General features: G+C 42.2%; 1 protein-coding gene across 1 annotated transcript; it reads right to left on the bottom strand.

Annotated features, from left to right (window-relative positions):
- Positions 1-1,067: 1,067 nt before the first annotated feature.
- On the bottom strand, positions 1,068-23,265 carry LOC135557886 (homeobox protein Meis2-like). The gene is made up of 13 exons (XM_064991574.1): positions 22,760-23,265; positions 22,175-22,404; positions 21,661-21,802; positions 21,355-21,405; positions 20,579-20,629; positions 20,217-20,363; positions 17,462-17,576; positions 10,123-10,262; positions 6,288-6,364; positions 4,145-4,203; positions 3,586-3,675; positions 3,329-3,429; positions 1,068-2,216 (listed from the first exon to the last, which is right to left on the bottom strand). Exons 1-12 carry the CDS (start codon positions 22,775-22,777, stop codon positions 3,371-3,373), a joined length of 1,179 nt encoding a protein of 392 aa, XP_064847646.1. The 5' UTR covers positions 22,778-23,265; the 3' UTR covers positions 1,068-2,216; positions 3,329-3,370.
- Between the last annotated feature and the right edge of the window lie 1,139 nt (positions 23,266-24,404).

The following is a 24,404-nucleotide window of genomic DNA, read 5'->3' as shown; positions in this document are numbered from 1 at the left end:
AGGAATTTCTATTCGGTGAGATATAAAAATATAGGCTAAATCTAAAAATAGCAACCGTTTCAAAAGGCATAATTATTACATATTATGCCTATAATAAGAGAAATATAATTTTAAAAACTACTGAAATAATTAGATGCCGATCAAATAAAACAATAACAATAATAAGAATAAGAAGTTAAAGATAAAATATTACAAATATATATGAATAAAAATGAATAGGCCTAACTTGCATGCCTAACTCATAATAGCACATTAACCATTTGCCCATGAGTCGCTGCTCTCTTGCTTATGTAATTCTCCTCAACAATACTCCAGCACACAAGATCCGCACACTGGCTGACATTGATAAATGATCCAAGCAGCCCACAGCATTTTTTCTCAGTCCACCTCACACCCTGCAATACAGACAGCAAACTAGTCAAACGAATATATCCTTCAAAAAATACAGCAATATCAACGAGTCTCATAATAAATCCATATACGAACGAATGTTTCTCAATCCACGTTTTGTTTTAGGCTACAAGACCCAGCTTCAAATTCTTTTTTTCCTTTTTGCCGGAGGAGTGACATCATACCAATTTATTTGAAAATATATGAAATTCTCGTTGCTTCCACGGTTATTTTTGTGGCATATGCCCATTGTTCTTTTAAAATAGAGTGGCTTTGGGATTCGCAGTAGCCTATCTCAGTATGTTTCGAAGCCCGGTAGGTCATCCATCATTCCTGCCAGCCTCAATCAATAAGAAACGGTCGTCTTATATCGTTCTATATCGACCAAACTGTAACGTGACCTCGTGTGTGAATACGAATTGTTGTTTGTTAATACGAAAAAATATATATTTACAGAGACATGCAATATTTAATCAATGTCACGAGGTAGCTAATGTGCAAATGTCGCCCAAACAGCAAACCAAAAAAATAAATTTACTTCAAATGTTATCCAACTGAATTAGGTCACAGTATCATATTTAGTATTAACTCAAGCTCTAACTTTTCTTTCTCTCCTCAAAAGTTTTTTTCTTTCACAGGAGAAATGGAATATGTGCTGAAAAAAGACTCTAAGGTCAAGTTTTAAAATGTGTTTTTATTTTGGTCTTTAGTGCAGAAACCCTTTCCTTCTTCCCGTGTGCTATAAAACTATTGTAACTTGATCTAAATGGAAGTCGGTCCAAGATCCACCTTACCAGTATGACGTCAATCCATCAGCTCTTTAGTCCGAATTCAGGACAACACAGAACAATCCAAATCAAAACAGAATAATAACAAATATATGAAATGCATTCAGTGCATGGGTAATAAAAGCAACTGGGCCACATTCAGAATACAAATAAAAAGAGGGCTTGTTTTTTTGTTGGGAGCTGGATGTGGCTGCCATCTGCAGTATCTGAGACAAGCTCCAGGCTGCAGACTCTGAGGCAATCTCTCTCTTTCTCTCTTTCTCTCTGTTCCACAGCACACAGGATTAGTGATAAACTCTCACTCCATAAACTAATGATCACAAAGCGCAAACATGGATAAAACAGTCAAATGAAAAAGCACAAGTCTATACACCACAACAGTTATTAAAACTCTTCATAATCTTTTTTAGATATTCCACAGTGGTTGTTTTCAAATGTTGTGTTCATAAGATGAAGTGTGTGTATTTGTTCGAGTGTGTGTGTGTGTGTGTGTGTGTGTGTGTGTGTGTGTGTGTGTGTGTGTGTGTGTGTGTGTGTGTGTGTGTGTGTGTGTGTGTGTGTGTGTGTGTGTGTGTGTGTGTGTGAGCGAGAGAGAGGGAATGTGTGTTAGTGTGTGTGTGCCGGCTGTGTCAATATATCTCGGGCAAAGACTAAAAAGTTCTTGTCCCTATGGTCCACCATTGTAGAAAAATAAATAAATAATTTAAAAAAGAAAACAAAAAATGTGTCAAAATGTTGTTGAGGTCATTTTAGCTTCCGTTGTTCATACAGAAGTCTTTTTTTGTTTTGGAAGATTGTTGTCTGCAAATGTTGTTGTTTTTGTTGTTGTTTATTAGTAGATCCTCGTCTTCCTCCAGGTGTGGGGTTATTAAAGGTCAATGTGGGCGGCGTTTGTGCAGATGTGGGTGTGGTCCTCTATGCTCCAGTGGGGAGGTGAGATGGGCGTGGTCAGATGACAGGTACAGGTGTGACTGGGGCGGAGTCACACGCTCATTGGAACCAAGCGGGCAGGATTTTCCCTGAGCAAACCATGGAGGCCTGTAACACGAAGAAGGAGCCTGGGTCAGTCTCTTATACAAACATACCCAAACACACTGCAAATACAGAACCAAAATCTTATGAGGTAAAGACAATGCTACACATGACTGAGTCAGACATAGGTCTTACAGCTTGTACATGTATTTGGACATTGCTGGTGCAGTGGCGTAATTCTTAAGGGATCTTTTAATAGACAAATGTTATGGCTCTGACTCCAATATGCATGGAATAAGTGAATTTTACTGCAAAACAACCTCACATGGAACCCTGGGTAAATTTACAGCTGTCACAATCAGCATATGGTCTTGCCACAGATTAAATTAAGGGAGGAGAACAGCCTCCTGTATTACGCCATTACAGTAACCGGTCAATGATTATTCAATGATAAATGATTGGTTGAAATATTCTCAAAATGATATTATTATTCAGCTTGAGTGAATAAGATATCTTTATGTGGACTGTATTCTAAATGTTGGCTCTGCACCCTCGCTGCTATCACCCTCGTGCTCTTTGGACTTGATTAGCAAAATCAGTGAAATGTCGGAAAGGGAAAAGGGGCTGTGTTGGCGGAACTGGCATCCGGGGAAGATTGAGGCGAACACGGGGCTCTCTATTTACATATAAAGAGCTCAATTAATCAAGGTAAGTGTCATTATAGCGTGGCTCATTGAGCAGTGGAGTGTGGGTGTTAAATAAAATCTGGTGAGCTCCAGTGCCTCCGGCAGGCAATACGTCTTGATTTGTGAACTGTCAGCAGGGCCCAGAGAGCTGATAGGGCTGGAGGGGGACCGAGGGAGTCCAGAACCCCACATTCTTAATCAGATTGAGCCCTGGAGAAGGAGAGGAGGATGGAAAGGAAAGAAAAATTGATAAAAGGAATGGAGAGGGATAGAAGAACAATGGAGGAGGGGGTGAGAAGGGGGGCAGATGAGGGAGAGAGGGTGAGCAATGTAGAGAGAGAGAGAGAGAGAGAGAGAGAGAGAGAGAGAGAGAGAGAGAGAGAGAGAGAGAGAGAGATGGTGAGATGGAGAGATGGAGCGGATTAGAGGAACAATGGAGGGGGGCTTGTGGGTGAAAATGTAACAGGGGAGTGAGAATGAGACTGTGCTTACTTCTCCATCTTCTTCTTCAGGCTTGCCTCAGTTGGACAGGGTTTACATGTAGTGCCACTGACCATCCATCCCCATATTCATTCCCATTCCACCCATTGGTCCTGCAGAATGAGTGACAGAGAGGGGAACTAATTACATGGTGCAATCACAGGTTCATATGACAATATACAATAATACCCCATGAATAGACAAACAGAACAGAAACAGATTTTAGAAAGGGACAGATAACAGGGTGAGAATGAAGGTTGCTTATTTACCGCCAGGCCGAATCCCCAGGTGTTGCTGACCGTCGAGGACAAAGCCTCCCATTGGTTGCCCATCAGGGCTGTATGCCGTCCCCTGGCCCACTGTGGATGTAACATTAACAAGACATGGGTCAGTATACTGTATACTACTAGATTATAATTATATTTCTATGGGTCAGTATAGAGATATAATACTAGATCATATTTATATTTATATTGGTCTGTATAGAGATATATAATACTAGACTGTAATTCTATTTCTATTGGTCAGTATAGAGATATAATACTAGATTGTAATTCTATTTCTACGGGTAAGTATATAGTTGTAATACTACATTGTAATTATATTTCTGCAGGTCAGTATAGAGCTACAGTACTAGATTACAATTATATTTCTATTGGTCCGTATGTGTCGAAGCCAAAAGACATAAGAGATAAAGCATAAGAATAAAGGTGGCGTTCAAAACATCCTCATCTACAAAATCATGCAGTAATAGTACAATTAAAAACATGACTGAGAAACAAAGCCATTGTATGTTATTTATTTGAACCAATTGAAATTGTGGTGTACCTGATCTGTTAGACTGGTCAATCATAGGCTGTACTATTCTCCTCCTGGCGTTGATGAACCTGGAGAGGAAGAGAGAAGGGGGAGAGAATTCAAACCAACATGGAATACACAGTACATGAAGCTTCTCCTTGGCTTTAGATGTCCTTTACATTCATCTTCCTGGTCTGCTTAAAGGCCAACTCCACCCCAAAAACTATCCATTTGTCTTTGTCTCATTAGTCCCATCTGTCCATCATATGATGCATCAAGATTTCTGTATTTTGAAAGTTACATATCTTGAAAACTTCATTGTTGACACACAAAACATGTTGGGACTATATCAATAATGGAGGAATGAGACAAATAAAAATGTACCGTTTTAGGGTGGAGTTCTTTAAGATAATCATACACAATCAAAACATTCAGCAATCAAACAGAATATGACAATTTCCTGCGCCAGTTTTACTAGTATTCCAATGTCTCGTGTCTTCAGGGATTAGGTTTATAATCGGTCTTATTCTTATTGACATGATCTGGGGTATTAGGAGACAGCCACATAGCTTACCAGATCTATTGATTTGGGTTTATCCCCTTCAGCCTCAGGCTGTAATAAGGCTAAACGTTTGGCAAATTTCGGTCAGAGACGTACCACTGTATCCAACAGGACCCAACAGGAACCAGCAGGACCGGACAGATAGGTAAGCAAAGCATTCGCCTGCTTTGATAAGTGTATTGAATTAGATCCATTAATAAAACTAATATAATTCTTAACTCCTCGGGATTGGAGGTGCACGTCTATGTAATTAAGTGTGTTGAGAACCCAATATGGATTCTGGGATGGGGGAGGATTAATCGCGAGAAGCCAAAGTCAAATCCTTTATTCCAAACCTGACCCTGTGTAAACTCAAAGTAAAGTGATACCTTTTAGATAACACACCAGAAGTGCAATCTCGAAACCAAATCCCCCCCCCCCCCCTGGATCTGTTCCTCTTTCTTCTGTGACCATTACATTGCACCCTGCCCCCCTTCCCAGAATTGGATAAGCCATCTACAAAGGGGCCAGGTTGCCGGGCCTTAAATATGCTTTAATCCATCATGTCATACATGTAAAATGAGTCTGAGGGAATGTAAGGGGACGAGAGGGGGTTACATCTCCCTGTTAATGTTTCCCAGACAGTGAAGATAGATTGAGTACGTTTAACACTTCCATTTTAGTTCCCTTTCCAAAGAGTTGAACATAGAATGTGCACCCTTCGTCAAAAACATGGCTGTAGCATAGATTTAGATAGAAGCCTATGAGCCAGTCCTGGGAGGAGGTACGAAGGAAAGAAGGAAAGTTATCAAGGAGAGAATGAAACACAAGGGTTAGGTTTAGGGTTAGAGTTAGGATTAGCGTTAGAGTTCAAATAAATCAAATCAAATCAAATTTTATTTGTCACATACACATGGTTAGCAGATGTTAATGCGAGTGTAGCGAAATGCTTGTGCTTCTAGTTCCGACAATGCAGTAATAACCAACAAGTAATCTAACTAACAATTCCTAAACTACTGTCTTATACACAGTGTAAGGGGATAAAGAATATGTACATAAGGATATATGAATGAGTGATGGTACAGAGCAGCATAGGCAAGATACAGTAGATGGTATCGAGTACAGTCTATACATATGAGATGAGTATGTAAACAAAGTGGCATAGTTAAAGTGGCTAGTGATACATGTATTACATAAGGATGCAGTCAATGATATAGAGTACAGTATATACGTAAGCGTTAGCTTTAGGGTTAGCTTATAAGCGTTAGCTTTAGGGTTAGCGTTAGGGTTAGGGTTAGTGTTAGCTTTAGGGTTAGCGTTAGGGTTAGGGTTAGCTTTAGGGTTAGCGTTAGGGTTAGGGTTAGTGCTAGCTTTAGGGTTAGCGTTAGGGTTAGTGTTAGCTTTAGGGTTAGTGCTAGCTTTAGGGTTAGCATTAGGGTTAGTGTTAGCTTTAGGGTTAGCGTTAGGGTTAGGGTTAGTGCTAGCTTTAGGGTTAGCGTTAGGGTTAGTGTTAGCTTTAGGGTTAGCGTTAGGGTTAGGGTTAGTGCTAGCTTTAGGGTTAGCGTTAGGGTTAGTGTTAGCTTTAGGGTTAGCGTTAGGGTTAGGGTGGGGCCTTGGGAGTTAGCTACTCACCAGTTGTTCACTTGCAGGATGGTGAGGCCTGTGTCCTGCGCTAGCTGCTTCTTCTGTTCCTCTGAAGGGTAGGGGTGCTGTGGTACACAGAGGACAGAAAAAACTACATCTTCAGTAAAAAAACAAAAAACACCCAGCTTGCATTCATTTACAAACGATCAAACGATCATGTCTAGACAGAAACACACGTCACATAGGACCAGGGGCTTTCCATTCACAACCTAAGGTAAAGTATAACTCAGGAAATGTAATCAAATGTAATGTAGACTCGCATCTGACCCTTGGCTAATATACACACAAGTCAATCTCCCTAGTTAGCATAAGCACAAGTGAACAACCAAGACTGACCACTGATTGGCCCATGAACACTTTGGGCTCAAAGCGTGTGGCATTGTTTGACATTATTTGACATGATTTGACAAATGATCAAATGCGATACAAAGGAACCCAATGGAGACCTTTATTAGGGCCTGAATAGGGCCTGGCCCCTGTCCCCCTGTCTCCCTGTCCCCTGCCTCTCTGCTGGCGGTGTGACAGTGGGAGGAGGGCGGCAGATTGCAGACAGGGTACAGGGTGGTGGGCGCTGTCAGGGCTGCAGCCACCTCCTGTGGTCGCCGGGTGAGGAATGAGCTCGAAACAACAACAATTTTTAAACAGGTCTTTCAGTCACACACACACACACACACACACACACACACACACACACACACACACACACACACACACACACACACACACACACACACACACACACACACACACACACACACACACACACACACACACACACACACACACACACACACACACACACACACACACACACACACACACACACACACACAAACACAGGAGCACACATAGTCACAGTCACACACAAACAGAAACACTGTCACACACACACACAGACACACATAAACTGCAATGGTGGTGACAAAAGCCATTGTTGCCACAAGAGATCGTCATGGTGACCTCCCAGCTTGGTGTCTGACAGTCTAGTGACGGATGGCTCAGTGCTCCTCCCTCAACCCAGCAGAACGTCTCTATCTTCCTAAATAAAACCCTCTGCTAATGTTTCCAGTCCAATCCACAGTGTTGTCACATTGGGGCCTCTCTCCAATGCCGAACCCTTATCAGCTATGTTACTTTACTCAGGTCACCTGTCATTGAGCTGTGGTTAAACAAGACTTATTCCTCTGAGCTCCAACAGGGCATCACGGTGGAACAAGACTTATTCCTTTGAGCTCCAATAGGGCATCAAGGTTGAACAATAAATTCCTTTAAGTTCCAATAGGGCCTCATGGTGGAACAAGACTTATTCCTTTGAGTTCCAATAGGGCATCAAGGATGAACAATAAATTCCTTTGAGTTCCAATAGGGCCTCATGGTGGAACAAGACTTATTCCTTTGAGTTCCAATAGGGCATCACGGTGGAACAAGACTTATTCCTTTGAGTTCCAATAGGGCATCAAGGTTGAACAATAAATTCCTTTGAGTTCCAATAGGGCCTCATGGTGGAACAAGACTTATTCCTTTGAGTTCCAATAGGGCATCAAGGTTGAACAATAAATTCCTTTGAGTTCCAATAGGGCATCAAGGTTGAACAAGAAATTCCTTTGAGCTCCAATAGGGCCTCATGGTTGAAAAATACTTATTCCTTTGAGTTCCAATAGGGTATCAAGGTTGAACAATAAATTCCTTTGAGTTCCAATAGGGCATCAAGGTTGAACAAGAAATTCCTTTGAGCTCCAATAGGGCCTCATGGTTGAACAAGACTTATTCCTTTGAGTTCCAATAGGGCATCAAGGTTGAACAATAAATTCCTTTGAGTTCCAATAGGGCCTCACGGTGGAACAAGACTTATTCCTTTGAGTTCCAATAGGGCATCACGGTGGAACAAGACTTATTCCTTTGAGTTCCAATAGGGCATCAAGGTTGAACAAGACTTATTCCTTTGAGTTCCAACAGGGCATCAAGGTTGAACAAGAAATTCCTTTGAGCTCCAATAGGGCCTCATGGTTGAACAAGACTTATTCCTTTGAGTTCCAATAGGGCATCAAGGTTGAACAATAAATTCATTTGAGTTCCAATAGGGCATCAAGGTTAAGCAAGAAAGTCCTTTGAGCTCCAATAGGGCCTCATGGTGGAACAAGACTTATTCCTTTGAGTTCCAATAGGACATCAAGGTTGAACAAGAAATTCCTCTGAGCTCCAACAGGGCCTCATGGTTGAACAATACGTATTCCTTTGAGTTCCAATAGGACTTCAAGGTTGAACAAGACTTATTCCTTTGAGTTCCAAAAGGGCATCAAGGTTGAACAAGAAATTCCTTTGAGCTCCAATAGGGCCTCATGGTTGAACAATACGTATTCCTTTGAGCTCCAATAGGGCCTCATGGTTGAACAAGACTTATTCCTTTGGGTTCCAATAGGGCTTCAAGGTTGAACAAGAAATTCCTTTGAGCTCCAACAGGGCATCAAGGTTGATCAAGAGCACTCTTTTATAGCTGTGTTTTTACGAAATGCAATGTATGTTTGTAGAAACTAATTCAATACTTTAGCTTTAAAAAGAGAGCTTCACAAAGATCTGTCTAAGTCAGCATGTAGGTGGAGGTCTAAAACAACAGTTATTGTATGACCAGCTAACAGGCCAATAATGAATCCGGGAATGGATCTAAGTCTTCCATCGCTGCTTTTCTCTGTAGCGTTGTAGAGGAGGATCTTTAGAGTTCCTCCTCAGAACAGGAGCACAACAGCTGAAGGCTAAGACTATCTAGAGAAAGACCCTCGCTCCCCTTCTCAGACCCCAGCCTCAACGGTAAAGTCGGGACAAAACATAATCCGTCTCCTTCACCCTCTGTGGCCCGATGAATGGCTGATTGCCTGGGTGTTGCAATGGGACCATTCAGAGGACATCGACGGGCCAAAGTCCCCCTTACACCGTGTTTACGAGCCACATCCTTCCATGACAAACACTTGTGCCTAACCAGTGAGGCTGAAAAGAGACAGGGAACAGAGAGGGGATGATTCAATTAGCCTTCCTTTCCTTCTTCTTTGTTATCTGTCCAATCTAAAGGTTCTTACTTCCTGTACAGGAGATGTGTGACAGATTTTCACCCAGAAAACAAATAAGGAGCTTTGAAAACATCTACGAGTGGAGAGGAGAAAAGTAGAAAACCAGAGGAGAAGGAGGAGGAGTCAGAGACTGCAGCGCTGTCTATTGGGTCTGGAGATAAAAGGTGAAACTCTCCTCACGGGCGATTGGTTGGAAGTCGTTGGAATGTCAGATAGTCCTTCTGAGCCTGAACAGAGGAGTTGCATTCTGGTAAAGTAGTCTATTCTGTTTTTGTAAAACGAAGTTCAGACGCTCAGTATAGTGGCATTATTCCGAAGTGTTGTATAATGGAGATACTGCAGTTAGACAACATACACTACTTGTCTTTTATACAGCCCACTGTTCCATGAGCCACAATTGCTGTTTTTTTACAAATAAAAAATCACAGGGAAAATCATTTGGCGAAGCACTACAATGTCACAGACCAATGCCCCTGTGTTGTGACATGACTGAGTGTTGGATGCAGTAACTTGTATTACTATTACCCCCAGGAGTACTTGGCCTACCCACATGGGGAATGTGGGAAGATTCAGAAGATGTCTACAAAACATGGGCCTCATGGTTAAATGCATGATAGTCATGACCAGTTGCACAAGAGGGTGTACTTTGGGCAGAGCAAGACGTGTTTGGGGTAACAGTAAGCAAAAAAGGTTGAGAACCATCCCAGTAGTAGAGTCTGGTTAGGGCTGGAGCTAGGACCAGGTCGGGCCTGCTGTCTTACCGTGAGGTGCTGGAAGAGCCACGCTCGCATTATATTGGTGGCCACTTTGGGGAAGATACCTCTCTTCTTCTGTCTCTTCTTGTCCAGGTCATCCTCATCTCCTGTACCCGGCGACGCCAGACTGTTGTCAAGGCCATCTCCTAAAACAAGAGAAAAAGTAGCCACAAGGGATATGTTAGGAGATGTCTTTAACTTAGACACATCACCTCCATTCGCCAGAAACACGCACTGAAAGGGTAGCAGAGGTCTAGGGCATAGCAACAGCATAGCAACAGAAAATTCCACATCTTCCACATTTGCACAACCTCATCCACATTCTGCTACAGTTTTGGATAATGTAAAGGGGCATATACTGTAGTGACAGAGCTCCATAAAAAATGATGAGCCTTTAATTCAATCTGAGCAGCATGATTGACATGAAGTAATGTCTGTTAGAGCCAGTCTGTAAATTTCACATGAAGTACTGACTGTTAGAGTCAGGCTGTAAGTTTCACATGAAGTACTGACTGTTAGAGCCAGGCTGTAAGTTTCACATGAAGTACTGACTGTTAGAGCCAGGCTGTAAATTTCACATGAAGTACTGACTGTTAGAGCCAGGCTGTAAATTTCACATGAAGTACTGACTGTTAGAGCCAGTCTGTAAATTTCACATGAAGTACTGACTGTTAGAGTCAGGCTGTAAGTTTCACATGAAGTACTGACTGTTAGAGCCAGGCTGTAAGTTTCACATGAAGTACTGACTGTTAGAGCCAGGCTGTAAATTTCACATGAAGTACTGACTGTTAGAGTCAGGCTGTAAGTTTCACATGAAGTACTGACTGTTAGAGCCAGGCTGTAAATTTCACATGAAGTACTGACTGTTAGAGTCAGGCTGTAAGTTTCACATGAAGTACTGACTGTTAGAGCCAGGCTGTAAGTTTCACATGAAGTACTGACTGTTAGAGCCAGGCTGTAAATTTCACATGAAGTACTGACTGTTAGAGCCAGGCTGTAAATTTCACATGAAGTACTGACTGTTAGAGCCAGTCTGTAAATTTCACATGAAGTACTGACTGTTAGAGTCAGGCTGTAAGTTTCACATGAAGTACTGACTGTTAGAGCCAGACTGTAAGTTTCACATGAAGTACTGACTGTTAGAGCCAGGCTGTAAGTTTCACATGAAGTACTGACTGTTAGAGCCAGTCTGTAAATTTCACATGAAGTACTGACTGTTAGAGTCAGGCTGTAAGTTTCACATGAAGTACTGACTGTTAGAGCCAGGCTGTAAGTTTCACATGAAGTACTGACTGTTAGAGCCAGTCTGTAAATTTCACATGAAGTACTGACTGTTAGAGTCAGGCTGTAAGTTTCACATGAAGTACTGACTGTTAGAGCCAGGCTGTAAGTTTCACATGAAGTACTGACTGTTAGAGCCAGGCTGTAAGTTTCACATGAAGTACTGACTGTTAGAGCCAGGCTGTAAGTTTCACATGAAGTACTGACTGTTAGAGCCAGGCTGTAAATTTCACATGAAGTACTGACTGCTAGAGTCAGGCTGTAAGTTTCACATGAAGTACTGACTGTTAGAGTCAGGCTGTAAGTTTCACATGAAGTACTGACTGTTAGAGTCAGGCTGTAAGTTTCACATGAAGTATTGATTGTTAGAGCCAGGCTGTAAGTTGCACATGAAGTACTGACTGTTAGAGCCAGGCTGTAAGTTTCACATGAAGTACTGACTGTTAGAGCCAGGCTGTAAGTTTCACATGAAGTACTGACTGTTAGAGCCAGGCTGTAAGTTTCACATGAAGTACTGACTGTTAGAGCCAGGCTGTAAGTTTCACATGAAGTACTGACTGTTAGAGCCAGGCTGTAAGTTTCACATGAAGTACTGACTGTTAGAGCCAGGCTGTAAGTTTCACATGAAGTACTGACTGTTAGAGCCAGGCTGTAAGTTTCACATGAAGTACTGACTGTTAGAGCCAGGCTGCAAGTTTCACATGAAGTACTGACTGTTAGAGCCAGGCTGTAAGTTTCACATGAAGTATTGACTGTTAGAGTCAGGCTGTAAGTTTCACATGAAGTACTGACTGTTAGAGCCAGGCTGTAAGTTTCACATGAAGTACTGACTGTTAGAGCCAGGCTGTAAGTTTCACATGAAGTACTGACTGTTAGAGCCAGGCTGTAAGTTTCACATGAAGTACTGACTGTTAGAGCCAGGCTGCAAGTTTCACATGAAGTACTGACTGTTAGAGCCAGGCTGGAAGTTTCACATGAAGTACTGGCTGTTAGACCCAGGTTGCAGGCTTGACATGAAGTAAGAGCCGTGGCCAGACACAATGCGCAGGCAGCATTTTTATTTACCCACTGGGGAGCCAGGCCCAGCCAATCAGAATACATTTTTTCCCCACAAAAGGGCTTTATTGCACACAGAAATACTCCTCAGTTTCATCAGCTGTCCAGGTGGCTGATCTCAGACAAGAGAGGAAGCCGGATGTGGAGGTCCTGGGCTGGCGTGGTTACACATGGTCTGCGGTTGTGAGGCCAGATGGAGGTACTGACAAATTCTCTAAAACGATGTTGGGGACGGCTTATGGTAAAAAAACATTCAATTCTCTGGTAACAGCTCTGGTGGACATTCCAGTAGTCAGCATGCCAATTGCACGCTCCCTCAAAACTTGAGACATATCGCTCAACATTGCTCTCTGCCCATTGTGTCATGTGACAAAACTGCATATTTTAGAGTGGATTTTTATTGTCCGCAGCACAAGGTGCACCAGTGTAATGATCATGCTGTTTAATCAGCGTCTTGATATGCCACACCTGTCAGGTGGATGGATTCTCTTGGCAAAGGAGAAATGCTCACTAAGATGGATATAAACAAATTTATGCACAAAATATGTGAAAAATACAATTATTGTGTGTATGGAAATTTTCTGGGATCTTTTATTTCAGATCATGAAACATGGGACCAACACTTTAAATATTGTGTTTATATTTTTGCCCAGTATAGATATTCCACCATTTGATAAAGACAAATGGTTTAGTTGTAAAAAAAAAGAGGGAAAAATGTCATAATAACAAAAATAACAATTGTGACCTCATAGTTAAGGTATGACATCACAAAACATAACAAACCCCCTCACCTGTGAAGTTGAAAGCAGGGTGCTCCTTTTGTCTATGTGTGCTAAGGGTGTTTGGGTGGTTGGAGGGGGGTGTTATGGGGCTGGGGGCTGGGTTGAGGTCATTCCCCCTCAAGCCCCCCAAGTGTTCAGTGACCTACCCTACCCCTACGCACACACACACACACACACACACACACACACACACACACACACACACACACACACACACACACACACACACACACACACACACACACACACACAGCCACACAACACACACAGCCTCTCTCTCTCCTACTGGCATTATTGTTTCAATGAGAACCTTCTCATGGATCAAAGCTCGAAGGCACCCTTTTAAACTGAGATTTCCGCGGCTTCCGCCCCTGCCCTCGCTCCACATTGCTCTCCATCACAGAACCTTCTGTGCACTCTCTCTCCCTCTCTTTCTCTCTCTCTCTCTCTCTCTCTGTCTCTTTCCTTCTCTCTCTCCGCCATTAATTGTGCATCAGCCGAGATGATTTTCTTTTAACAGTGGTGGTTATTTTTCTTGCCCTCGGGGCAGAGATGCCTTGAAAGCCTGCCTGCAGGGGATGTGAATAATGCATCTGAGAGACTCCTCCCCGGAGGCGGGACTGGAACCCTACTTTTCATAAGATTTGCCCTGGCATGTCTTTTTGTTTTTGGGGATACATCAATCAAAGGGGCTCCTATATATGCACCTATAATCATGCATAAATATTTCAGCTAATGAATATTGACATTAAAAAGGATGACTTGGACTGAGTGGGGTTGGAGGAGGAGTGGTGTGTTGGGTTGGGGATGGGGGCAGGGGCTGTGGTGTTCTGATGGATGGTGTAGTCCAAGTCAAGGACAGGGCAGGTTGTTTGACCACTGTCTCCTTTGCTTATGTGATGCTTTACTTTGTGTGTCCACTATTCCTTACCCCCTCTGTTCATAGATGTTATAACAAGGTTTTATAACAGGTTTCTTTTCTAAGCTTTTGGTCTTATGACTAACAAAAAATGAGGAGGTTTGTTGTGGGAAGAGAGGTCTTGGAGGATGGTGCTGAAGAGATCTGTCGTTTCAGAGAGGACAGTTAATATCCTTTCTCACAGGCTAGGAGAGACATTTTGTTCAGAAATACCTTGAGTGGTGAAATAATCAATAAAAAAACGATACCTATCAATGACTAAACATGTGGGCTGGTGCGGGTGATCGAAATGACAAAAATCCATGTTGGTCATTTTAAATAAGTTATGTATCTGTTTCTGTACCAAATAACTGAAAACAATGGAAGAGAGAATAAGGGAAAGAATGAAAAATAGGAAGTCACCAGCACGGCCTAATTATATCTAAGGAGCGTCAACCCCTCCTGGCCCCCCTCCTCCTCTAAGGAGCGTCAACCCCTCCTGGCCCCCCTCCTCCTCTAAGGAGCGTCAACCCCTCCTGGCCCCCCTCCTCCTCTCCTCCAGCCCTCTCTTTTTTCCTGCTCCAGAGAGGGAAGGCCGCAGGGCAGATCCTCTGCTACGCTAATCGCTTCTGACTGTTCCCTGGCAACTCAGCCAATCTAAGCAGTGTGACAGTGCACTACTCTCAAAATCGTACCCGTGGAACGCTCCTCCCGTGGCCTAGCCCCTCGCCTGCCTGCCTACCCCGCTCCCTTCCTCCCTCCCCCCCGCGTGCCTGCCCCAGTGTCTGCACTCATGACCGGGGGGGGGGGGCAAGGACTGCTGCCGTGGGGAAGGCTGGAGTACTGCCTCGGGCGCTTTAAGGAAAACAGCACCCTAAGATATGAAGAAGAGAGGCATCCTTGGCTGGCTTCCAGCCCCCAACACCCTACTCTAAACCCCTCTCTCTCCCTCTCTCACTCTCCTTCTCTCTCCCTCTATCTTCCTCTCTATGTCTCTCCTTCTCTCTCTCCCTCTCTCTTCCTCTCTGTCTCTCCTCTCTCTCCCTTTCTCTTCCTCTCTCTCATCAACAACATCAGCGACCAGTGCTCCTACAGTTAGGTATAAACTGGGACAACTAGATGAGGCAAGAGAATCCACATGATGACATGGTCATATCAGACAAAGTGCAGGGTTGGCTATTAGCTAACAGAACTGATTGCTGTATTCTGGCCTGCATCAGTGATGGGAACCCAATGCAGCTAGCCTAATGAGCTCACCTGGACCTGATCCATCACCAATGACACTTCTCAGCCCCTCCTGTTATTACCCATGATGCACACTGCTAAATGGGAGATGTTGTCTGGAAGCTTTCCAAGACCCTGGGAATCCTATACTGATGTTGATGAATATATCTAGAATGGTTCCTCCCAGAGGCCTTTATCCTATTGATTTGGAGTGTAAGGGCTGGATTAAGATGAACTCTTCTAGTTCCTGTGCCTCTCTCCCTTGTTATTTGTGAGAGCATCTTGTCACAGATTATATGGGGACATTAGCCTGGAGTGTCATTGGTATGTCACCACCAGCAGTTCTGGATTCCATTTTCGGTGGTATTCGGAGGAGACAAAAAGATGCGCTGACTCTATCCTGTTTCTTCCCGCTCTGCATTCCCCTCTTTGTAAATGCTAGTGTACAGCAGCTTCACAGCAGCTAGTTCCCCTTGGCTTCCTTTCCTTTTTTTATGATGGATATTCCAAGCCCCGCCCCCAAAAAACATTCCTAGGATAGCTCATCCCTTTTAGAACTGTCCCTGTGCCCTATCTATCTGAGAGTCACTCCGGGGGAGCTGGGATCAAAGACATTCCCCTCTGCATATCACACACCTTACAGGAAAACAACCAAAGACTACATAAGCCAATGGGCTAGTGGTTAGCTACATGGCTAACATAGCCACTAAGCCATAACCTGTGGTTGATACTAACCATACCAACCACAATTCTCCCCCATTAGATAAGACTGTAGGTTAACCCTTTAAAGGCTTTTATCATTGGCCCACACAACCATGACTAATGTCCATTAGGACAATAGGAGCTCTCTCATAGTAGATACTTTGAAGAGCATCAGTAATCTAGCCAGGCCTGCACTACTGACATAAAGGCCCCGCTTTGGCCCCCAGGTCCCTTCCGATGTTAAAAGTGTTTGCTTTCCTCATCCCCTTTAATGAGTAAAGGGATGGAAACAAGGGATGAAAACAAGAGATAAAAACAAGGGATGAAAATAATGGATGAAAACATAGCAGTCCCCAGGAGGACTACGAGGAGCAGCAGGTGGGCAGGGAAGCATCAGATCCTGCTACCAGAGGACTGGGACTCCCCTTTGTTCCTCCATACATAAAGTGGCTCTGTCCTTCCCAGCTCCACGGCAGGGGTTATTGTGCTTCCCCAGCCTCTATGCATTCTCTACCCAGGTCAAAAGGGCAGGGAGATGTGGACTTTGGATGTCCCCTCGCTTTTGTTTTTTTAAAATAAACAACTCCAGAGGAACCAAGGAAAAAGCCATTCACACCATCCTCTTCCCCTCTCTTTGCTGACAATACAATTCACATAGTCAGTTTTACTGTGTTAGGGCATACAATTACATTAAACATGACATGGATACTAGGCTAAGTGAAATTCGTTGAACATGTTTTTCAGATAGTTAGGATAACTGAAGAAACTGTGGTAAAATCAGAACGAGGAATAAACTTAATCTTTGTTTCTGACTGTCCTTTCATCCTCTGAATTGCTTCTTGTCTTACAAAACATCCTGCCATTGTTTAGCTCAATGCCCTGCTATTGATGCCTGATGGGCAGAGGGTGGTAAGTTGCTTTAAAATCTATTCTATTTTTACTGTGGCTATAGGAGAGAAAAACAAAAACAAGTCATAAAACCCTTATAGCCTCCAATGAGCTCATCTCAGGCCAAATGAACAGCCGGCACATGGACAGAAAGCCAAGTAGGCTATTATACAGCAATACTGGACACAGTCATGCAAAACCAGTAACTGGCAATAATTACCCCATCATATCAGATTCAACTTTTGAACTTTATCACCTGACCTGGATAAGTGATAAAACTACATAGTCACCATCAAAACCCAACAAACTAGCTGTTGATTCAACAACAACCTCTTATCTCAAATTTATCTGAATGATAAGGATGGAGAAACAATAACTGCTTATCATTATGATTTGCTTATCATTCATCTAAAGCCCACAAGTAGAGAAAAGACCACTGCCTTTGTATGAGGTCAGCACTGAGGTCAACCTTTGATATGATATTGAGTCTAAAGAGAAGCTGTGGTTCTCTTACCGAGTTCGCTGCTGTTGTCCCCACTCTGGGAGATGTGGCCCCCGCTGGAGGGCCCCGGGGTGCCCACGGAGGGCGTGGAGTGGGCGTCATCCAGGTCTCTCCAGGACGCTGGGTTCTGGGGTCCACAGAGAGGGTCATCAACATATCCCCCGTCCCGACCACACAACAGCAGAGGAGGGAGAGAAAGAGAGAGAGGGAGAGAGAGAGAGAGAGAGAGAGAGAGAGAGAGAGAGAGCGAGAGAGAAAGAAAGAAAGAAAGATAAAAAGAGATCACATTAGAGAACAGTGGATACAGTATGCCATAACTGAAAGTCAATGTAACTCCCTAACACACACACAAACATACATACTCAAACACACACAAACCAAGCCAATTTACCACAGCGCACAATTTGACCATGTCGTCAATAAGAAAATAGAATATGTCCAAAAAAATCCATAATCCAATAATCTAACAATCTAAATTACCATTTTCCCTGAGACTGAGATGGTGGCAAAATAAAATAAAATAAAAATAAAACGTTAAAGCTGATATTCATCTACTCTAGCTAATACTGTAGACCTAAAGCAATCAGCACCAGAGCTCCTGCAACACTTCTTTCTTTCTTCTATCCTCCGGTGTCTTGACTGATTCTGAAGCCCAGTGGTCTCCCGAACACCTATTTATTGGGCCATATATGCACAGGGACCAGGGTACTTAGACAGTCTAAAGCTGAGGGCCAAACAGCAGAGCAACCTCTTCAGCCTCTTGGCGTCAGCTGTTCGCCGGATGGTGCTCAGATGAAGAGCTCAGCCAACGACAAGAATAATCACAGCAACAATGGCAGCGCAGTGTGAATGAGGCCTCTCGACGAGCTCGACGAGCAGACCCCTTTTCCATCCCAACACACAGTAATTAGAAAGCTGTTTGTGTGGCGTCCCCATTCAAAGTGCCATGTGTTTCCACGTTTATCAAGCTAATGAAGGGGGTTCTTTACTCACTCACACCCCAGCTGTTAAGATTACATTAATTACAGATACAGTGCGGTCTATCCTTCTTTAAAATGTATCTTCCAAACTGAGATCCATAAAGGCAGAGAAGTTAAGATAATACAAATAGATCATAAATTATGATATCATAACTGATTCCAACTGATCTTCAATCACACATTTTTCAAGCCAGTCATCCCGTAACTCAGATGAGTCTTCTTACTCTGCAAGTTTGTGATATCAACACAAATATTGAGCTGTTCTCTCTTGGATATAGGCTGGGTTGTGGACTCCCTCAGACATTTCCAAAAAAGAGGCAGAGTTGGTGTGTCACAAAGAGAACCAACATACTGTAGTACTCTCCCTCATTGTGAGGTTTAGCTGCCTTCCCTGTAGAAATAGAACTGGCAGAGTGAACAGAGTTCTAAACTCCTGAAGATTTGTCATGAACTTCTCACACGTAAACTAAATCAAATCAAATCAAATCACATTTTATTTGATCACATACACGTGTTTAGCAGATGTTATTACAGGTTTAGCGAAATGCTTGTGTTTCTAGCTCCAACAGTGCAGTAATATCTAAAAAGTGATATCGAACAATTTCACAACAATACACACAATATACACAAATCTAAGTAAAGGAATGGAATTAAAAATATATTTACACTACCGGTCAAACGTTTTAGAACACCTACTCATTCAAGGGTTTTTCTTTATTTTTACTATTTTCTACATTGTAGAATAATAGTGAAGACATCAACACTATGACATAACACATATGGAATCATGTAGTAACCAAAAAAGTGTTAAACAAAGCTCAAAATATTTTATATTTGAGATTCTTCAAATAAACCTACTTAGTATACAGGACAGCAATCTAATATGAGGAATCTCCCCAACACAAAGTTCATGCCATTGCTCCAGTACCGTAGGGTTATTAAGGAACCATGATATCAGAATCGACATGTGGGAGGAGAAAGAGCCCGTGTAGGGGCACCCTATAGACCCATGGATTGACAAAGACCCTCCTCTTTACCGACAATAGTAATCCAATTGGTTTAGCATTCAAGTGTAAAATCAAACACTAGTCCCCAACAGGACACATCCAGCTGTACTCTTCATCATGCAGACTAAATAATCATCACCACCATCATCAACATCATCATCATCATCATCACCACCATCATCAACATCATCCTCATCACCACCATCATCAACATTATCATCCTCATCATCATCACCATCTTCATCATCATCCTCATCACCACCATCCTCATCATCATCATCATCACCACCACCATCATCATCACGATCATTATCATCTTCATCACCATCATCATCCTCATCATCATCACCATCATCATCATCATCATCATCATCATCAACCTATAAAATAGATGATTTGTACAATAGAGCTGAAAAAGGGGAACAATTCCTTCTCTCATTCCTCCTCTTTTTAAGAAGACATGAGAGCTCTACGAAACTTCCCTCAGTACACATCACCCCTAGCACTCTTTTTTGCAGATATGTAGGTGCATTGAATTACTTTTTTGTTGATAGGTTTATTAATACAATAATTGTTTAATAGTAACCAGTAAATTCAATGTTAGACCGTTTATTTTAAAAACATTCGATTAAATTTGTTATATAACAAACTGACTCACAATTATGCTAAATTGCCCATGATCTTGAAATTATAGTTTTGTACATCCTAAACACCATGCTGTTAGCAGCACCCCTTGCAAGAATTAGCACCAGTATGTAATTTTGAAGCCAAGACACTCACGTGATCTGCTAGATTTGTGGAAGATCCCGTCAGGTCATCTAAGTCAGATTTGCAGCCATCTCGATCATCTATGACCAAGTCGATGGGCATTTTGCCTTTCAAACAACTGATGTACCGATGGCAGAAGTTGTCGCAGAGCTCATGCACCTATTCAATGAAAATTCGTGTTAGCAGCACCCTTACAAGATCTCGGTGTCACAGCCATGCGTAGGACTATGTGTGTTAGAGTAAAATATTACACTTCAAGAAGTTAAAGCTATGCTGTTATGAGTGATTGTATAACGTTCGTACAAAACATATATAACAACAAAAAAGCAAAGAGTAAAGCATTAAATACAATAAATAAATAAAACATAATTTACCTTCTCTAATTCTAAAAGATGAAATCGCAATACTTGAATAGCTTGGATCATCTGGAAAAAAACAAACATAAAATTTAGGATTTAGTCATGCTGACATGTTTGCCTCAAATGAATAGTAACTAGGCCTATGTAATAACACCATACATTAATGAATAGTAACTAGGCCTATGTAATAACACCATACATGAATGAATAGTAACTAGGCCTATGTAATAATACCATACATTAATGAATAGTAACTAGGCCAATGTAATAACACCATACATTAATGAATAGTAACTAGGCCAATGTAATAACACCATACATTAATGAATAGTAACTAGGCCTATGTAATAACACCATACATTAATGAATAGTAACTAGGCCTATGTAATAACACCATACATGAATGAATAGTAACTAGGCCAATGTAATAACACCATAAATGAATGAATGCACAGTGTAGGCCTATACAGTAAAGTAGCCATATGTTACAGTATGTTACATGACTTAAAACAATGTATTTTCTTAATCAAATAGATGCTTTAGCAGAGCAATGGTTCCTAGACAGTCCCTGGTTTTGGGATGCCCAAGGCAAGGACCTCCGCGACTACCCGCTGCAGAGGAGCAAAATAGGCCTTTGACCACGACTCGTCTGCGTTTCCTGTTGCTCCTTCAATGGAACGTTCTGAATTTTCGTGTTGTATTTAAACAAAGTGAAACAAAACACTATGACACGATTTATCCAGCTGCGCTATTGATGCGTAAAAAGTGGACATGCAAGTTAACTGGCTTACCAAATTGTCCACCTCTTGATTCGATGAAAATAACGGTTTTTCTGCCCGTATCTACAGAGAAAGCATCATATTAGTCTATTGTCTGCATACCGCAATCAATCAGATAGTCCATCAATCTATCAATCAAACAGGCAAGCAATCAAACAATCCATCCATCTGTCCATCAATTATCAAACATAAAAAAAGGAAAATATGATTAACGTTTAAAAGCACAGATAATGTCTAAAGCAGGCTATACAACCCCCTATTCCTATCGTTATCTATAGTTTAGGTCATAAAAAAGGGCTTATCATAAACCACAAGTACCTGTTTTGCAAAGACAGCGATGTCTTCGTTGAAGGAGTCTGAGGAGCAGACATCGCCACCCGCTACTCCAGGCTCCCTGGGCGTGCAGGTCGCCAACTCACACTTCTCAAACACCAAGGCGAGCAGAGGGAACAACGGGTGACTGCAACATGATGCAGGCAAAACATCAACGTCAATTAAATCAGGAATGTTAAATACACGTTTTGTTTAAGTGGATTGTATTTTATTTAAGGTTTCATAATCCGTGTCTTGTATTTGTTTTTAGCCTAGCATAGCTGATAAATGTGAAGTGTCTCCACTCAGGATAACGGCCACAATCTGACCCGTAAAACACATTATTTGTGGCATTGACATAAACTCGATTTATGCACGTAGCCTCTGTCAAATTAGGATTTGGTTCTAATTTCTCGAAATGTCGATAAATACCCTATTCACTTCTAAATGTTATGAGTATAGGTCTAACAAGAATAAGAAAACCTAGCAGACACTAATGTGGAATATTTCTGATGCGCACCCATAGATTTGATCTTTGTCTCTTTTTAATGCGTCGTTCACCACGCTGCCCATGCTGGGCATGATGTTGTGGGGTGCGTGGGATCCATAGTGCTGGGTTGGATGTGCAGTCGGACCATGGTTCAAGTGGTGGACTTGCGGAAGCGGCCGGGGAGCATGCGGGTCTCCATACATGGACGCCGGGAGTCCAACTCCGTCCATCCCAACACCATAGTGGGACAGCTCATCGTACTGGATGGAGAAAGACAGAGTTACATGTGAGAAACTCGTGGACTGTCAGCTGGTATGCTTCTATCACGGATTTATCGTAGGCTACAGACATCCCCCCAAACACAAGCCTTTACTCATGAGAATGACAGTGAACATTAATGTAATCAAATTTCCCATGGATGGAAAACAGAACAACTAGTCTAATGCAGGCTGCAGACTGCGGAGAAAAACTCCATTTGTAGGCTGCTTGTATGTGGAGCATTGAGATGTTCTCGGCCTGTCCAGATTATTTATGGGTAAATTAGGTTCGATCAACATGAGGCAGAAGTTTAAAGTCAACTAAGAAATGATACATTGCAACTGCACTAAAGCCTACCCTTTGCGCCATCGACATGCGCCTGTCTTGAAGATAAAAAGGTAAGACACAGGGAATGTGTCAGTCCGCAGAGAAGGTGGTGTATCAAGTTGATGCCTTTTACATCCAATTGAGAATTGTAATCCGCAGTGGCAATAAAGAAGAATCCTGCAGCAAGGTGAAGATGTGTATTTTTCAACAAGAAAAAAAATATTGCAATAGCCTAAATGGAAAAATCACCATAACGGGTAAGACCAAGTAGAACCTTCGGTTCATAAAAGTTTTTAAGCGCATCAACAACTCGCATGTATCGGTCCTGCTGTCAATCACTGAGACCGGTTGTCAAGGTAATCTAAATACGGTGTACAGAGATTATTAGTTCCAGAAGGCAATCTATTCCTCCAACGCACAGCTTTTGAATTAAATCTAATAACAAAGACTATATCCTCGTGGCCATTTCCTCCGGCTCTGAAACGTGAGGGTGTCAGCGAATGTTAGCAGGTTGGCTGTGAGCGCGCTTATAGGATAGACTGGCTCCACTGATCAGTGTGAGAAGGTGATGACGGAACCCGGAAAGAGGGAGGGTGCAACCAGTCCCATACGGTTAAATAAAGGGGGATTGGAGCAATGCCTGTGACACGCCAGCGAATGTTGTTTGCATTGGATAAGGCAGAGGGTGACGCAAAAATAACAGTCACCAAGAAAGGCATTTGGTAGATGGCAATTCAACACTTTAACTATTCCCCTTGAACGTTACCGTCAAGAAAACTGCATGTATTTGTTTTTAAATGGCCTAACTTGCCCAATTGTCTGATGCTTTTAACGCAAGGTGCCTGGCGCAAGAGCGTTGAGATGGGAAAAGTGCAGTCTTGAGAAGAGATGAGAATGATATCCCTAAGGGTTTGGACTATGGTAAAATGACAATTATTTTCCCCTTTCTGTGGTAATGATCCAGGTAAAATCATGGGCGTACATCATGCATAACATAGGCTATAGATAGGCACAAAACAGGAGTTGAATTTCTGCGCGAATAGCCCTCACTAAGCAGCCGTGACATTGGTCACTCAGTCATATTTTTAATATGGCAAACATTTAGCCTATATTTAAAATATTTTGGGCACATAGTTTGTTCTATATGACAGATCTGGGTGCCTTGAAGTAGGCCTGCTGGTCGAGCGCATGGTTTGTATAACGATGCAGTTAACATAGTTTACAAGAACAGACAATGTATAGAGTAGTCAGCGTATTGTGTCTGAGAATGTGGGAATGCTGTAGGCGTGTTGGCTCGAATTATCCCAGTCTCTCGGCGTTCCCTTCCTTGAAATGGACACCATATACTGTTAGAAAAAAATGGTAATTTGGGCTCTATATACATAACATTTAGGGCTTCCGTGTGAAGCCAGCGAAATAACACATTTTGGTGATATAGAACATTAAAAAAATTAAAGAGGGTAGCAAAAACATGTGCATTAAGGAATGTATGTGGTTTACAGAGAGATACAGGACAGATACAGAAAGATTGCCTTATCATTTTGTTGTGACAAATGTTTGAAATACATTGTGAAACATCCTGATTTGAAGGTGAGGTTTAGTCTAAGTAAAAAAAATATTTGGACATGGGCAGTTACGAAATGCATTTAAACATAATTATAAACTATTATTTACA

The sequence above is a fragment of the Oncorhynchus masou genome, chromosome 16, assembly GCF_036934945.1.
Source record: "Oncorhynchus masou masou isolate Uvic2021 chromosome 16, UVic_Omas_1.1, whole genome shotgun sequence".
In the NCBI taxonomy this organism is placed as follows: domain Eukaryota; kingdom Metazoa; phylum Chordata; class Actinopteri; order Salmoniformes; family Salmonidae; genus Oncorhynchus; species Oncorhynchus masou.
This window is presented reverse-complemented; position numbering and strand designations above follow the sequence as displayed.

Excerpts from the sequence above, each read along its gene's own strand:
- LOC135557886 (XM_064991574.1), bottom strand. Across the intron at positions 21,406-21,660 it reads TCGCTGTCTTTGCAAAACAG|ATACGGGCAGAAAAACCGTT; the intron begins GTACTTGTGGTT and ends CTTTCTCTGTAG. Across the intron at positions 17,577-20,216 it reads CCACAAATCTAGCAGATCAC|AACCCAGCGTCCTGGAGAGA; the intron begins GTGAGTGTCTTG and ends TGTGGACCCCAG.